At 51.5% G+C, this 15,494-nt stretch overlaps 2 protein-coding genes and 1 non-coding gene across 3 annotated transcripts in view; 2 read left to right on the top strand and 1 right to left on the bottom strand.

Moving 5' to 3' along the window:
- Positions 1-2,614, top strand: part of ZSWIM7 (zinc finger SWIM-type containing 7) — a 16,143-nt gene extending 13,529 nt beyond the window's left edge. The window contains exon 5 of the mRNA XM_059379895.1: positions 589-2,614. Within this exon, the coding sequence (XP_059235878.1) occupies positions 589-714 (126 nt within the window). The 3' untranslated portion in view covers positions 715-2,614. The remainder of the gene's footprint in view (positions 1-588) is intronic.
- Positions 2,353-15,494, bottom strand: part of ADORA2B (adenosine A2b receptor) — a 22,025-nt gene continuing 8,883 nt past the window's right edge. The window contains exon 2 of the mRNA XM_059379894.1: positions 2,353-3,461. Coding sequence (XP_059235877.1) covers positions 2,798-3,461 — 664 coding nt within the window. The 3' untranslated portion in view covers positions 2,353-2,797. The remainder of the gene's footprint in view (positions 3,462-15,494) is intronic.
- On the top strand, positions 13,503-13,633 carry LOC132004624 (small nucleolar RNA SNORA18). The gene has a single exon (XR_009400578.1). It is a non-coding gene; the product is annotated as a small nucleolar RNA SNORA18 (small nucleolar RNA).

The following is a 15,494-nucleotide window of genomic DNA, read 5'->3' as shown; positions in this document are numbered from 1 at the left end:
AAGACCCAGGATCAGACTTGCGGACCCTTCAGTATTTGAAGCTGAGAGTGTTCTGTGACAGAAGGTCCCGCATGTCCCCAGAGGTGTGTCTAGGCTGCTACAGGGGAGGGTTCCACCACCCTCCAGCACGTCCCCCGTAGGGCAGTGTGCAGTGAAGGGAGACCACAGACTATTTGCATGGGTAGAATGGGGTTGAGGCCTGTCCTCATGGGCTGGTGGACAGATTTCAATGAGCTCATCTGCGAGAAGCACCAAGCAACACAGCAGATCAGGTTATGTTCAGCATCGCCGTCAAGAGTGTTCTGAAGGCTGGAAGAAGGCAGCAGGGCGGAAGATGAGGAGGGGCCTCTCTTGGTTCTCACTGTGGGTTATAAACCCTGTGCCAGTCCCAAAACAACAGGCAAAGTAAAACTTCCTTTATCCCCTCGGATTTCTAGAAGGAACACATCGTGTCCCTCTCAGCTGCACTTTTTAGGCAGTGAGTCTAACATCTGAGCCCCACTCCCTTCCCAGTAAGTGCAGCAAGCGGTCCTTGTCAGCGTCAGCCCTGCCCATCCGTGTCTAACAGGTTTCTGTCTTGTGTTCCAGTGCAAGCATCTCCTGGCGATTTATCTTAGTCAGGTGATGGGAACCTGTCGACAGCTAAAGGTCTCTGACAAGCAACTGACTGACCTATTATTCGTGAAGAAGAAACAAGCAGTACAGAAGGTATAGACGCTGCTATCTTTATAGACATGGTTATCTTTCAAAACAGGAGTCCCACCCAGAAACACATTTAACCTACCAAGCTTCGCACGGAAGAGAGGTGAAATAGATCTTCTGGAGACTTCTTGTCACTGCCTCTGTTCCCTCACGGCCAAGAGACTATGAGGTGCAAGCCAGGATGTGCATATGCTTTGAAGCCCTACAATTTTCTCCTGAAAAACCTGAGCCTCATGGGTCAGTTTCCTAGCCGAAGCAAGCCTCTGACCCAGACAAAGCTAAATACCATGTCCTGCCTGCAGTTAGATGTTTTAAGATTTTTTTTTTTTAATTTATTTGAAAGAGAGAGATGGCACAAGCTGAGGGGTGGCAGGCAGAGGGAGAAGCCGGCGAGCAGGCAGCCCAATTCGGACTCAATCCCAGGACCCGGGAATCATGACCTGAGCTGAAGGCAGATGCTTCACCGGCTAAGCATCCCGGGCGCCCAGTTAGAGTCTTAAGTCCCTGAAATCCTAGTAATTTTTAAGAGGCTAGAATAGTAAACGACACTGGTCAGGTGAAGTTTAGATGGGTGTTCCTCCCTTTCCCGGGACCCAGGAGTTTGTCTGCAGTAAAGCAGAGCAGAGACATGGAGAAGCGCAGGCATACCAGAAGCCTCCACAGCTCTCATTTCTGGGAGCTGCAGCCAGTTTGCGGAGCCGGGGCCGGAGCACGCACTGACTGTTTAGACGGCGGTGCCGTCGGTGAGGGAAGGGGTGGTTTGCTCTGCCTGCACTGCAGAGCCCTGCACCAGGCCAAAGGAAGGAAGGGGCTAAACATCCCGCCCTGAAGGAAGCCCAGAAACTACTAGGGGCTTCCAGTCTGAAGAAGAAAAACGCCCGAGAACTACCAAGAGACATGTTTTAGAGGAGAGAAATGGAACTCGATTGGACCTGGACAGAGTGAAGGAGCTGTGACAGTGACAGTGAAAATGAGACTGCGTGCAGCCAGGAGACTTAGCAAAGCTGTTCCCAGCCGGAGCAGGAGCCTGGAGGGCCACGAACGCTCTGGCTCCGCGGGGGCTCGTAAATCTGCAGTGTCCTCGCTCTCCTGGGTTTACTGCAGAAGGAAATGCAGCCGCGAACAAACAGAAGAAACATCTTACAGCCCAGCCCTGGAGACGTGCGGCGCCAGGCGAGCACACGACGGGAAAGGGTGCGGGTGGCACGGTGGGGGTGGGGGGAGAGAGCCCTTTGTTGCCGCAGATAAAACCTGTCAAGACTCGACTCCTTGGGAAACTTGAGCTGGGTATGAACTTCTCCTTTTAAGCAGCCTTCACTATAAAGGAAAGGATGTGGGTGCAGCATGCTAAACTTGTTGTGAAGTTTTATTTTTATCTCTTGTAATAGAGGTACATGGATGTAGGATTTTTACTTATTCACATTTTCACACTTGGGCTCCAGGGACGTGGCCAGACTGCAGCCTGGTGGGGATACACGTGACTACCTAAGGGCAGAAGGGGCAGGTGCCGTCTGGGAGGGGAGGGATCGCATGAACCCCGTTCTTCCTCTAGGGTGGTGTGCAGTACATGGAGAACAATGTTCCCAAAGACTGACAGTCCACTTACGAATTCACAAGAGTAGCATTTCCCCAAATAAATACATTAGTCTGTTAACTGAAGAATTACACTTTTAATTTTCCTGGTCACCTTCCTAGGAACAAGTATTTATTTTTAGTATGTTCAACTCTTACTCTTACTCTTTCACTGCCTCTACATTAAAAAAATTTTGTATTATAACAGTTCACAGTGTTTTACAGTAAAATAGTTTCATGTTCTACCATGAAAAGACGCAGACTCTTAAAAACGAAAACAGTCTTTTACAATCCAGGCCATTCGCATCATCCACACAGCAGCCAGAACGAACCAGAAATACATTTGTGAACCTTTGCAGCCAACTAATAACGTGCATATTAGCTAGATATGTGGTCACTCAAAAGAGAGGTGGCCCGTGCCCATACACAGTGTCACTGTCTTTAAAAACAGGAATCAGCCAGTGATGTCCCGTCCCTTTGTTTATTGAGAATGTGTGCCTTCTTGAAGAGGCCGGGCCCTAGGTCATAGGCCCACATCAAGGGCTGGCTGTGCCCCTGCCTGCCCATTCCCGCTCTTGAGGACATCCGTCTGGCAGAGAATGTACCTGGAGATGATTTTGTGAAAAGTGTAGCGGAAGTCCCGGTTCCGATAGGCATAGACAACGGGATTGACCACCGAGTTGGCATGTGACAGGAGAATGGCCGTGTTCATTACCCACTTGGGCTTAGCCTTAGACTTGGCTGGCTGAAAGAAGGTGACACAGTTGATGGCATGTACTGGCAGCCAGCAGAGAGCAAAGATCCCAACGATCATGGCCAGGGACTTGGCGGCGTGGATCTCCCGCTGGATGACAGTCCTGGAGTGGTCCATCAGCTCCGTGCGCTGCAGCTGCCTACAGGCCTCCAGGAAGATCCAGATGTAGATCACCAACATGATGAGCAGCGGGGGCAGGACGCACCCGAAGAAGTTGAAGTACACCATGTAGCTCATGGGGACCACGTTCTCAAACAGGCACCGCACGAGGCAACAGCTTGCATTTGTGGCTCCATCCCAGGGCTCCGTGCAGTTGGCGGCAGTGTTCTTACTGTTCCACCCCAGGAACGGGGTCAGTCCGATGCCAAAGGCGAGGACCCAGAGGACAGCGATGACTCTTCTCGCTCGAGTCCCAGTGACCAGACTCTTATATCTGTTCAAAAGAACAGCACCCATTATCGTCAGCACACAGAACTGTCGCCAGAGCCCGAGACCCCACCTCTGCTTTGTTCTGTGGTCCTCATCCCAGCAACCTTTAGGGCCGCCCTCAGAGGGCAGCAGCCTTTTACCCCCAACATGAAGACCTCCAAATAGGTATGAAAGACTTCACTCTGACAAGCTCAGAGCTTCATCCTTGAATTCCAAGCTCAGCTCTGCTGAGTGACAGATCCTGGTCAGTAAGAACAAGTGAAGTCTTCAGGGGCGCTTTCTTTTTTAACAGCGTTTTTAAAAGTGTTTTATTTATTTATTTGACAGACAGAGATCACAAGTAGGCAGAGAGGCAGTCAGAGAGAGAGGAGGAAGCAGGCTCCCCGCTGAGCAGAGAGCCCGATGTAGGGCTCGATCCCAGGACCCTGGGATCATGACCTGAGCCTAAGGCAGAGGCCCTAACCCACTGAGCCACCCAGGCGCCCCTTTGGGGGGCACTTTCTAACGACCCACATCCCGAGCTGTGAGTCTAGGTCTTCTGTAAGGCACTGTTCTAGGTGCTTAGCCGAACCAGCGAACAGAACACCCAAGATCCCTGCTTAGAAAGCACTTACATTCTAGTAGGGGGAGACCAGAGATCCCAAACCACAAATCTGCTAGTAAATTATACAGTGAGCTATCAGGAGAGGTGTAGAATGAAAAAAGAAAAAGCAGATATGGAAGACCAGGACTGGCAGGAACTGGAGTTTTCAAGAAGTCAGTCAAAGGAGGTTTCACCGATCTGATGAGACTTGAACAAAAGCCTGAGGAGGTGAGCATCCGAGCCCCCAGGGGCCCAGCAGCACTACCGGGCCACCCTGGGCAAGAATCCTGGCCTCCCCCACACACAGAGAGGTCTGTCTCCGACTGTACCAACAGTCAGCTCTGGAAACTGCCGGAGAACAAGAAGACATCTGTCAATGTCCCTCTCTCTGCTAGCAGCGAAGCTGATAAAGATGGGAAAATACTGTAGCAAATATTAAGTAACTCTGGTAGTTTTGAAACTTGGAATCTTGTTAAAAATTGCGAGAAATGTAATGTAGACATTTTCCCATAAACTAGTCCATATATGGTTTATAGCAAAGCTATCAGGCTTGCTGTTAATAACTGGTCCATAGTATGTATTCAATGTCAGAGTAAATGAGAGAAAATCTTTCCTTAACACCTCTGGGAAGAAAACGGGGAAATAATTTGATACATGTTACCTGAAGACCTGCCTCTCCAGTGTCCAGTTTCCCACACCTGAGGTAGAAAGCCCAGACTCTGCTCGGGCCCACAGCACCCCGCGGCCCCAGCCCCACCCAGCCAGGGCCTGCCGGGGCTCCCCAAGGGCTCCCGCCACTCTCCACAGAGGATAAATACCTGTTCCTGTTTGAAGGGTCACAGCCTTTCCGGATCACCTCTCAGGCTCAGGTGGCCACTCACTCCCTCTCCCTGGCCCCAGACACACACCTGGCACAGAGCTTATTTATCTATGCCGGTGGTTTCCCCTCCGCTAGAAGGTCAGCCTCAAGGACCGGCACTTTGTCCCTTTGGCACCGCAGGACCTGGCGCATATCTGGTAGGTTCTTAATGATCTGGTCATTATGAATGCATTCCTTATTTGTTATCTGACTTGTTACCCAATGGCTTTAAAAGAAGAGCACTTACTAGGAACACCTAAGGCCAGGGGCCTGGACTGGAAGGAGAACGGGCCCAGATTGCTACAGAAGCTCACAGAGTTCTTGCCTCATGACAGCCACCCCTGATCCTTTCTCCCCCTGTGACAGCCGCTCTCCACAAGGGGCAGCGCGGTCGTGGGGCCTTTACTACGAATGGCACGCTGGACTCCACTGCTCGCTAAATTTCCCTGGGCCGCTAAATCCATCTATTTCTAAATCCTTTCTGTTTCCCCCCCTCATTCGGGAACACACAGCCATTCCTTTAAAAAGAAAATGTTCCTGCTGCCCATCACTCCGTCAGAGAATGCGTCAGGAGGCCCAGCCATCCTCCCTCAAAGCCAAGCACTTAGAGTCACAGGAATCCAGATCTACGAGGCCGCTTCAACAGCCTGCCCTTTCTGTCCTGTCGTTCACAGGATTCAGCTGTATTTAATTGTGTGCACTTGAATACTGGCCAGTGTGGGGCCGGGGCGAACCGTATTTGGTGTAACCAAGTTCTCTGGTGTGGATATAGGAGGTGGTTCTGGCCAATGAGACGAAAGGAAGCATGGTAGGGTACTTCCAGGAAAGATGTTCCTTCTTGATAAAATGAGAGAGAACCCATGAGGAGGTCTCTTCTCGCCACCCATCCCCTTGTGCTTTTGATGCTCCCGTCGGAGGCCCTGATGCCTAGAGCTGTGGCAACCATCTAGTGACTATGAGGGGCTAGCCTGGAGACAAAGCAACAGCCAAGCAGAAGGAAGGAAAGGGCCGGGTCTTTGACCACCTTTCTGAACCCTGCACCAACCGTAGAACCATCATGGCTCCACATTCAAGTTCAAGAGATCATTAAATGTCTTGACTGCTTAAGCCACCGTTCATCCCAGAGCGAAAAGCATACAACTTGGAAGGGAGTTTTCTCTCTCCTAATCAAAGCTCCCTTATTTTACAAATGAGGACACAGAGATACAAAGCTTTGAGGAACCAAAGCAATGTAAGACCCAGAGACCCAAGCTGGGTCGGGACTCCCAGGCCAATGCTCCCTGCACCATACTATGCTGAGGCTTATTTTACGTGACTTTTTTTTTTAAAGCAACATTAGACACTGGACATGGAGGGATGACGGGTGGGCTTCCCACCAGAGTCCAGAACAACAGCAGGAATCCACCTACATCTGAACTCAGAACCGCTGGATCCTGCACATGTGAAAAACCACTTTTATGCTCCATGGACTTAGATAAAGCAGATGATTCCATCTAGGGAGCAGCCGGTCGCCCCTTTGTGAGCCCCCAAACACAGCTTCTCTCCCTCCTGGCTAACTATCTCACTCAGAGCCCTTCCTACAGCTCGGGCGCTCCGCTAGTCACGCGAAACATAATCACAGCCCTCCTGGGTTGTAAAGCGAGCGAAGGAGAAAGTCAACAAGTAGACACCCAAACGTGTCATTACAAATCAGGGGGATTTTGGCCAAACCAAAATGAATAGGGAGCAGATCAGAGGGAAAACAGGAAGGCTCGGGACAGAGGATGCTGGGGAAGGCCTCTTGGGCAGAGCAAGGCGCAAAAGGAGTAAAAAATTTGAAGAGTGGGGACGAGAGCATTCTAGTCCGAGCAGCATGGTAAGACTTGCAGACAGGGGGCGCCTGGGTGGCTCAGTGGGTTAAGCCGCTGCCTTCGGCTCAGGTCATGATCTCAGGGTTCTGGGATCGAGTCCCGCATCAGACTCTGCTCAGCAGGGAGCCTGCTTCCTCCTCTCTGCCTGCCTCTCTGCCTACTTGTGATCTCTCTCTGTCAAATAAATAAATAAAAATCTTAAAAAAAAAAAAAAAAAAAAAAAAGACTTGCAGACAGGAAGGGATTTTCCTTTCCTAAAGAAGGGAAAGGAAGACCCCTAAGACGAGGCAGGGGCCGGCTCATAGGCCATGGGAAGGAATCTAGATTCTGATAATCCAAGTGCACTGGGAAACTTGAAGTTGTATTTTAAGCAACGGAATGGTGCTGACTTAGGTTTTGTGAAGTTCACAGTATGGAGACTGAATTTTAGGGAACCAAGAAGAAACGCAGATCAGTTAGGAAACTCTTGGTGGCTCATTCAAGAGAAAATGGTGACATGGATCAGGTGACAACGAAGACGGTGCCAACAGATCTGCCCTCTGAGGGAGAACCAGCTGGTCCTGAAAATGGACTGGATGTAGGAAGATGAGAACGGAGGATGGTTCCTAGGGTTTGTCCCATCCCACACGCACATGCCTTATACTGAAACAGTATCGAGGGGATTAAGAGCAAGACAATGGATGTCAGTATCCTAATGACAACGATCCCGAGAGAGAAGATGTAGAAAAAAGACGAAACTATTAAAGCGGCTGAGAATCTGGGGAGGTTGGAGGATGTGGCCCAGGGTGCGTGCGAGGGACATGCCGCTGTGGCAGAGAGAAGGAGAACAGGGCCAGGGCAGGAGGGGCAGGGCTGGGCGGCTACAAGACCTTTAAGAGCTGCGGTCACTCGGCCACGGAAGAAAAGCTGTCCTCTGCGGGGGCGAGGCATGGGGGCGCTGGAGGTCTCACCGAGCAGAAAGGAGCTTGCTAGAAATATGTGGTGGGATGACGGCCTCTGTGGTCTTGACAGGGTAACAGAACAGCCTCCGTTTAGGACGAGGTGCAGGCTGACCCGTGCAAGTGTGAGGCCGAGGGGGAGTCAGCAAGTTGCACAGGAAGGTAGACCAGGATGCAGATTCCCGGGCTGGGCAGCAAGGGTGCGGGGCAGTGTGTCTGGACGAGGGGAACATCGAAGGTTCATGTCTTTTGCAGGAGGGAACAGGATGCTATTCTGGAAAGGACAGTGGGGAGACCCAAGAGAAAAACACTTGAGCCCAAGTCCCCACCCAAGGTCCCAGGTGTAAGCAGAAATAAGGGAAACCATGTCCTTGGGGGGCCGCCTTAGTCAAGGCCAGGTGGCCGAGGGAACGTCCGGAGAAGAGGTAAGAGAAGACCCAGGGATCTGGCAGTGGCCCAGGGAATGGAGAGCTTGGGAAGAAGAGGCGGGACTGGGTCCAGTCAGTCAGGGAATGTACAGAGCACTGCAGGGTTGAGAATTTGTGGAATTATTCTGAGGCCCTAAAATACTCAGCTAAAGTGGAGAGTAAAGCCACATCTCCATTTCATCTTTAATATACCAAGAGTACTTGCAATTTTTTTTCTGAAGATTTTATTTTTTATTTATTTGGCAGAGCATGAGCAGGGGGACCAGCAGAAGGAGAGGGAGAAGCAAGCTCCCTACTGAGCAGGGAGCCCAATGCGGGGCTTGATCCCAGGACCCTGGGATCATGACCTGAGCTGCAGGCAGATGCCCAACAGACTGGGCCACCCGGACACCCTGAGTACTTAACACTTTAAAACTTTCTTCATCTAAAACAAGGTTTCCTCCCTCATTTCCCCCAACTAGTAGATCCTTTCCCTCTCAGGCGGACTTTGAACCCCATGAGCAATGTTCTGGAGTCCTGCACCTGCAGACCTGCTCCCTCAGCCCTGACACTGAGCCTGTGCTGCTGAAACCTCCTCCAGGCAGCCTACCCATCATGCTCAGACCGTGGCTCTCAGGTCACAGCTGGACCCTCTCCAGTTTACTGACATGGCAACCGAGGCTCAGAGAGCTTGTTATTGGCCTGCTGCCCTGAACTGCAGTCAGGACACAAACTCTATCCAACCTGACTCCGGTTTTGCCAAAAGTAGTCATTTTCCAGTTTGAGACCAGATGGCTTGTCTCACCAGTCCCGGCTCCCGCCTCTGCCAGTCACTCAGCCACAGGCCCACTTCGGGGGCAGCCAGCCACGGCTCCACGGCTTCTCTTTCTTCCCTGGACATGTCTGCCCTCGCCGGAGCTGCCACATGGCTCCGGGCATGGCAGCACGGAGACTTCCTTTGCTCTGCAGGAGGAACAGCCAGACCCACGAGAAGGCTCCAAAGAAAAAAGCACGTTTAGCACAGGCACTCCAGCGCCATTGTGGCACATGGTGTCCATGAGACCCATGCCTGGGTGCAGGCCCCGGGGGGAGATAGTCATGGATGCTGGAGAGAGCCGACAGGTGTCCCCGCCCTGAGCAGGATGTTCCCAGGGATGACCCCTGGGCTCCCTGGCATCTCACGAAGTTTCTAGTGATCTCCTCCCCTGACTTCTCCCCTCCTACTTCAGCTATTGCGGCCCTTCATTTTCCAGAATGCCTGCCTGTTCCCTGGCCCCTCCGGCCTGCGGAGCCCATGCTTTCATCCCTCTACACCAGGGTCTCCCACAACATCCTCAACATGTGCATGCGTGTGTCCCCAAAACATTCCCGAAAGGCAGGGGTCGAGTTTTTGCCTCCATCTGCCCCTATGCCAGTCTCTGCCTGGCTGTGGGGGGCACCGAGCACAAGAGTAAGGCCAAGGAAGATGGACATCGGCCCCAAAAGTGGGAGGTTTCAGTAAAATGCAGCGACAACTGAAGGAAGCGTGAGCAGCTTTTTTATTCCAAACAAGCAGGAGCGATTCTCTCCCACACAAAAGGCGTGTTCTGGGAAAGGCCACGCTCTGGAAAGCGGCTATGCTGCTCTGCTGGGAGGGAGGCTGGGCTGTGACCCACCCATTCTCCCTTGAAGGGGCTCATTAGCTAAGGAGATTGACAGAAAATCGGTCACACGGAGGGACTCAACAAAGGGAACAGTGTGGCCACTGAGGTTACATAATGCAAGGCAGATTCGCCAAGTTCTGCAGAACAAGGGCTGGCCTATTTCTGGGGCAGGGTCTCCTCCCTCTGCGCTGGGCCGCCCTCTGCTCAGACCAGGCCACTGCCTTCTCCGCCTTGGAAATCAGGATTCCCGGCTCCGGGGGGTGGAGATCAGCCGATGCCCTTGAGCGACTGCCCTGGGCACTGGCTGCGGGCTATACGGAGTCTGCGCTCTGGCATCTGAGAAATGGGGACAGAAGTGACTACAGAACCCATCTCCCACACTGCTGGGCTCTGAGCACAGAGAGAAGGTGTTCGGAGCACCTTATGGACCCACAGCTCTAGGGAGATGCCAATGGAGTTGTCATTGGTTCTTAAATTGTTTACTCTTTGTTTAGGGACTTTTTCCTTTATATTCTGTCCAGCTCGCAAACTACATTCCTCTGTAATATAGACATTTCTGCCTTCAAGCATGCATACGTATATACGTTATTAGGAAAACTTCGTATTCTCTAAAAGTGCCCATGAATAATAACAGGACGTGAATCAAAGTCGGGTTAGAACGGACCCCTCAAAACCTACAAAATGTAACCAGAGCACTAACATCTGAGAGCGCCTGGGCAGGCAGCCTGGTGGGGCTGGAGGCCACCACGATGAATATTAAAAACGCACCCAACAAATCTAGTGGAGGTTCTGGCAAAACCTGCATTAGAGCGAGCCCCGCGAAGTGCCAGAACGAGGCAGGTGAGAGCTGGTCGGAGCTGTTACAAAGCAGGGCGTGGTGCGCAGGGGGGCCCCAGCCTGGCCCCAGCCCAGGGGCGGCTTTCGGAGCAAGCAGGCCCAGATGCAGGCACTGCTGGTTTTTTCCTTCCTCCTCGTTCCCCTTTGGGCTCCTACAACACAGCTTTCCTTTCCTGCTGAAAATTTTAAGGGTATCCCACAACCCCAAGCCCTTTCACCAGGGCCGAACCACAGATGAACCCAAGCAGTCTGCACGGGGACCAGCATCCCCCACTCTTCACCCATGACACGTGCACGAGCTCCCATCATGGAGGTTCACAAGGAAACAGACTCATCGTCCTGCAGGACAGCGCCGTGCTCCCTGGGGACCCTGCGATCCCCACGGCGCCCCTTCCCCAAAACTCCCATCACTGTAATGTGCGTCTCTTTCCACCTTAACGGCAAGCCTCTGCCTCGTTCACGGCCGACTCCACAGCGCCCCCCGTGGGCCAGGAACACGAGTGCTCAGCAGGAGTCTGAACTTGGGACGAGAGACCAGGACTCTGGTCTCTCGTCCCAAGTTCAGAGCAGGGGACACAGGAACGAGCCCTGCTTCGGCTTCAGCCCCTGGTTCATGAGAGGCCACCTTCAGAGAGGGCCATCTCCCTGCTCACGGAACCAAACGAAAAGGGTTTGTGAAAAGTCGTCATGGACAGAAAATCAGAGAATTCGAATGGCGCTGTCTGTACTAAAGAAGTAGATTCCATAGCCATTAAAGCTTCCCACGAAGAACACTGAAGACCCAGCTGACTTCACCTACGAATTCTATCAAACATCTGAGAAACACGTAAAACCATTCTTACACGAAAAGGGTAGACACCATCTGGTTCTGTGTACATGAACTTCAGGTCTATGAGCAGGAAGGTCCCTCGGTGCCCATTTGCGGTAAATATATGAAGGGTTATCTGCCTTGTCCCCACCATCTGCGACGGTCCTAGCTCTAGTGTGGGGGGCAGCCCGATGTAAGGACAATGCCTGGCCACCCGCCAGGTGACAGCGGTGGTCCCCAGAGCCTACCCTCTGGAGGAGGCCAGGACCCTCAGCAACTCTGGCTCTTGGGGCAGGGGGCGGGGTGGGAAGCAGCTCTGTCATCTACTCTAGCAGGTTCGGACATATCTGAACCCAGGGGAGATGCCCACTGCTGAATGTACAGGTGGCTGGACAGAATCCCAGTTGTCCTTTGCAGTAACCCAAGAAAAATGGAGGAAGAACGCAGGTGGCCAAAAAGAGAGCTGTCAGTACTCCCCACCAGCTTCCTATGGCCAGAAGACAGTCTACCATGGTCTGAGGGTGATTCAAACCCACTGAGATTAAAGATGGGGACCAGGACCAGGTCTCCCAGGGGTCACCTTGGAGGCTGTTTTTTGGGGGACTCTCACATTTTGGTTTTCAGGTATCCGTGAGGACTCAGGGACAGCTTGTGGTTGCTGGGCTCCAGACTCTGATTTTCAAATGAAATAAGAGCCCCCCAAGAGAAGGGGTCCCTGCCTGAAACCAAACCAAAGAATTAAAAAAGGACCCCCATAAAGTATCCTCCCATGGCTAGGGTTGAAACATACTGCTACAGATAGCACATTAATTGTCAAAAGCATCAGCCTCTATATGGACGTCAGGAGGCACGTAACATCGGTGCATCCCCTTACTGATGATGTTAGCTTGGATCACCTCATTACAGTGGCGTCTGCCAGATTTCTCCACTGTAACCATGTGTCCCGTTGTAATTAGCAGCTATCTTGGAACAGATACTTCGAGACTACGTATCTCACTCCTCATCAGACTTTCACCAATGAGTTTGAGCAGCTATTGATGATTCTTGCCTGAACGAGTTATTACTACAGTAGTTGCCAAATGATTTGCTTAACGCAAGCATTCCTACACATTAATTAGGTGGCATTCTCCTGTAAGCAAGAGTTCCAACTCATTATTCAAAAAAGGGAATATATCCTACTTCTTCCACTGTGAGGGCCTAGAAGAAAGGACGCTCTGGTGGCAGTGAGCACACCGATCCAAATCTTGGTTTCTAAATACCATTCTCCACTGAAAGGAAGCAGGGCTCCACGGGGAAATGCCTGATTCCAAAGCCAGAAAATACAATGTGGGCTTGAAAAACCTTTCTGTCACAAAAAGTATGGAAGTACTCAAAAAAATTGAGGGCAACACTTCTAGAAGTGAACTTGAGTGGGCTCCCACTGGCTCATTTTGGGCATCAAAATGAAAAACACAAAAGGATTAGAACCCACTGAAAGAAAAAATCCCATTAAAATGTCCATTCTGATATTTTAAAAAATAATGGAGCAGAGAGAAGGTATAACTCTTTTTTTTTTTTTTAAATGAAGGATGCCAGTTGATACAGATGGCATGAAGAGAAAGAAAACTGCCATTTTACATGGTAATAACGGACTCCGGCAAGAGTCATCGCTGGGAAAACATACACTTACAGTGATGAGCACTGGCAGACACAGCTGTAACCAAGTGATCAGAGCTGACACGCCAACAGTGGGACACATGGAGATGGCCCGCCTTCTCACGTGACAGATCCAAACGGACATAACATCAGGTAGACAGTATTCACCCAGTGAGAGCACTGGGACTTATAATAAGGCACTGGGAGTATTAGGTAAAGGAAGGAGGGGCAGTCAGGTTTTCGTTTTACAAAGACCGCCAGCAGGGCCAGGAGGGCAAGCCTGGAAGCAGAGAGACCAGACAGGAAAGTAGATTGTAGACTTGATAGCACCAAAGAGAAGTGACTGGGGAAGGATTTAAGAAACCCAAGGTCCCGGGTGGGGAGAGGGGGTGTTGCAAAATGCAACTGACAAGACCTGTTCAGTAACATCTTTCAATAAAGCTTTAAAGTTCTTTATGTTAAATAACAAAGAAAGAAAGAAAGCAGCTGAGGTCTATCCTGATGGGGCCTTCTCCAGAGACCTGCATCGCTGGGAAGGCCTCATACAGAATACGTGTGGTCTCCGCTATTCGCAGAACTATGTGTTAGATCTGTGGGAAGGAACTACAGGACTTCAATCATTTAAAACCATGAAAGACCTAACAGTCATACTGTTTAAACCCCAGGCACTGGTGGATCCCTACAATCTGTGCAGTTCTAGGATGTGACAGTCTAGGGAGTGTCTGACATAAAGAACCAGGTAGAGCCATCTATTTTGACCCTAAACGTGACCCTGAAGTCAAGAAAGTGGGTCCCAAAGGTTACAGGTGGGGAATTTCTGAAGTACATCCATATTCAAGTGGAGATCAAAGCAGCCCAAGTGAAAGAATTGTGGACTGACAGTGACAACCGTGGACTAAACAAAAGATTCATTCATTCATTCATTCATTAGAGCGGGTGAGCATGCACAAGCAGGGGGAGGCACAGAGGGAAGGAGAAAGAACCTCAAGAAGGCTCCACACTTGGGGGAGAGCCCAACATGGGGCTCAATCCCAAGACCCCGACATCATGGCCTGAGCCAAAATTAAGAGTCGGACACGTAACCGACTGAGCCTCTTGGGTGCCCCAAAAGCTCTTTCTAAAAGGGGCTATTTTGAAGATCATGATTCCGACTTTGGAGGAACTTAGGTGATTGGCAGTGGAAGAGTCACATATAAAATTCCTTAAGTAAAATTTATTGACTAAGGATGCCTGGGTGGCTCAGTGGGTTAAGCCTCTGCCTTCTGCTTAGGTCATGATCCCAGGGTCCTGGGACTGAGTCCCATATCAGGCTTTCTGCTCAGCAGGGAGCCTGGTTCCTCCTCTCTCTCTGTCAAATAAATAAATAAAATCTTTAAAAAAAATTATTTACTTAAATTTTCTAGGAAACCTTTTCCTTTAGTTTTTCTGAAGATTTTATTTATCTGAGAGAGAGAAAGAGAGAGAGAGGGCATGAGCAGGGGGGAGGGACAGAGGGAGAAGCAGACTCCTCACTGAGCAGGGAGCCCGATGCGGGACTCCAGGATCATGACCTGAGCCGAAGACAGACGCCCTGACTGAGCCACCTAGGTGTCCCCCCCCCCCCAATTTTTTAGTTAGAAGAAAAGAGCAGGTTTGATAACGGTATTGAAATGAGCATTGGAAATCGAGATGTCATCTGCAGGAAGCTGCTCCAGGAAGTCTGTGGGTGGCAGGACTAGGACTGGAGCAAAACGGCCACTAAACCAAAGAAGGTGGGGTTCAGCAGGACGAGGAGCATGAATTTGTTCAGCGAGGCAGAGAGCCTGCAGAGGCAGCTGCCCTGCCAGAGGCTGGGGAACCGCACCGGGCGGGACCCCACACAAAGCCGGAGCCAGGTCCAGAGCCAGGCGGAAGGGCTGCCGGCCCAGACTCCCCAGGCTCCACGCTCAGCTGCCTCCTGTACCGCTCCACCATAACGTGTGCGCTTTCCGAAAGCCCCTGCGTGTCGGGGGTCGGGGCCACCCAGCTGCCCACGAACCTCGAGGTCACCCCGGACTCCTCCCTTCTCCTCATGCCCAACATCCAACCAAGACAGCAAGGCCTCCAGAACCTGTTCCCCAAGATCCCATCTTCTCGCCCCAAGCATCTCAGTGTGTGCGGTCAACAGCTCCACCGCAATCCCACAGGCTGACCCCAGGTCCCAGCCCACCCCACCCCCACCCGCCCCACCTCTGGTCCTTGTTCAAAGACTAGGGTCCCAGGGCCCACATCTGGTTCTTAGGATTCTTTCCTGTCCTAGCCTCTTGGCGATGTGGCTTCACCTGTGATTACTCTGCCAGACCTCTTGGCAACCTTCCCCGGTACAGAAGTTCAGAGTGTACACATCTCAAGTATCTCCAGACTCTGCCTCCATCTCCACAGCCTCCACCCTGGTCATGCCTTCTTCCCTCGGGCCTACAGGACAGAAGGCAACCATGCACAATCCTGTCGCCCCCCCC

This window comes from Mustela nigripes, chromosome 16 (genome assembly GCF_022355385.1).
Source record: "Mustela nigripes isolate SB6536 chromosome 16, MUSNIG.SB6536, whole genome shotgun sequence".
NCBI lineage: Eukaryota > Metazoa > Chordata > Mammalia > Carnivora > Mustelidae > Mustela > Mustela nigripes.
This window is presented reverse-complemented; position numbering and strand designations above follow the sequence as displayed.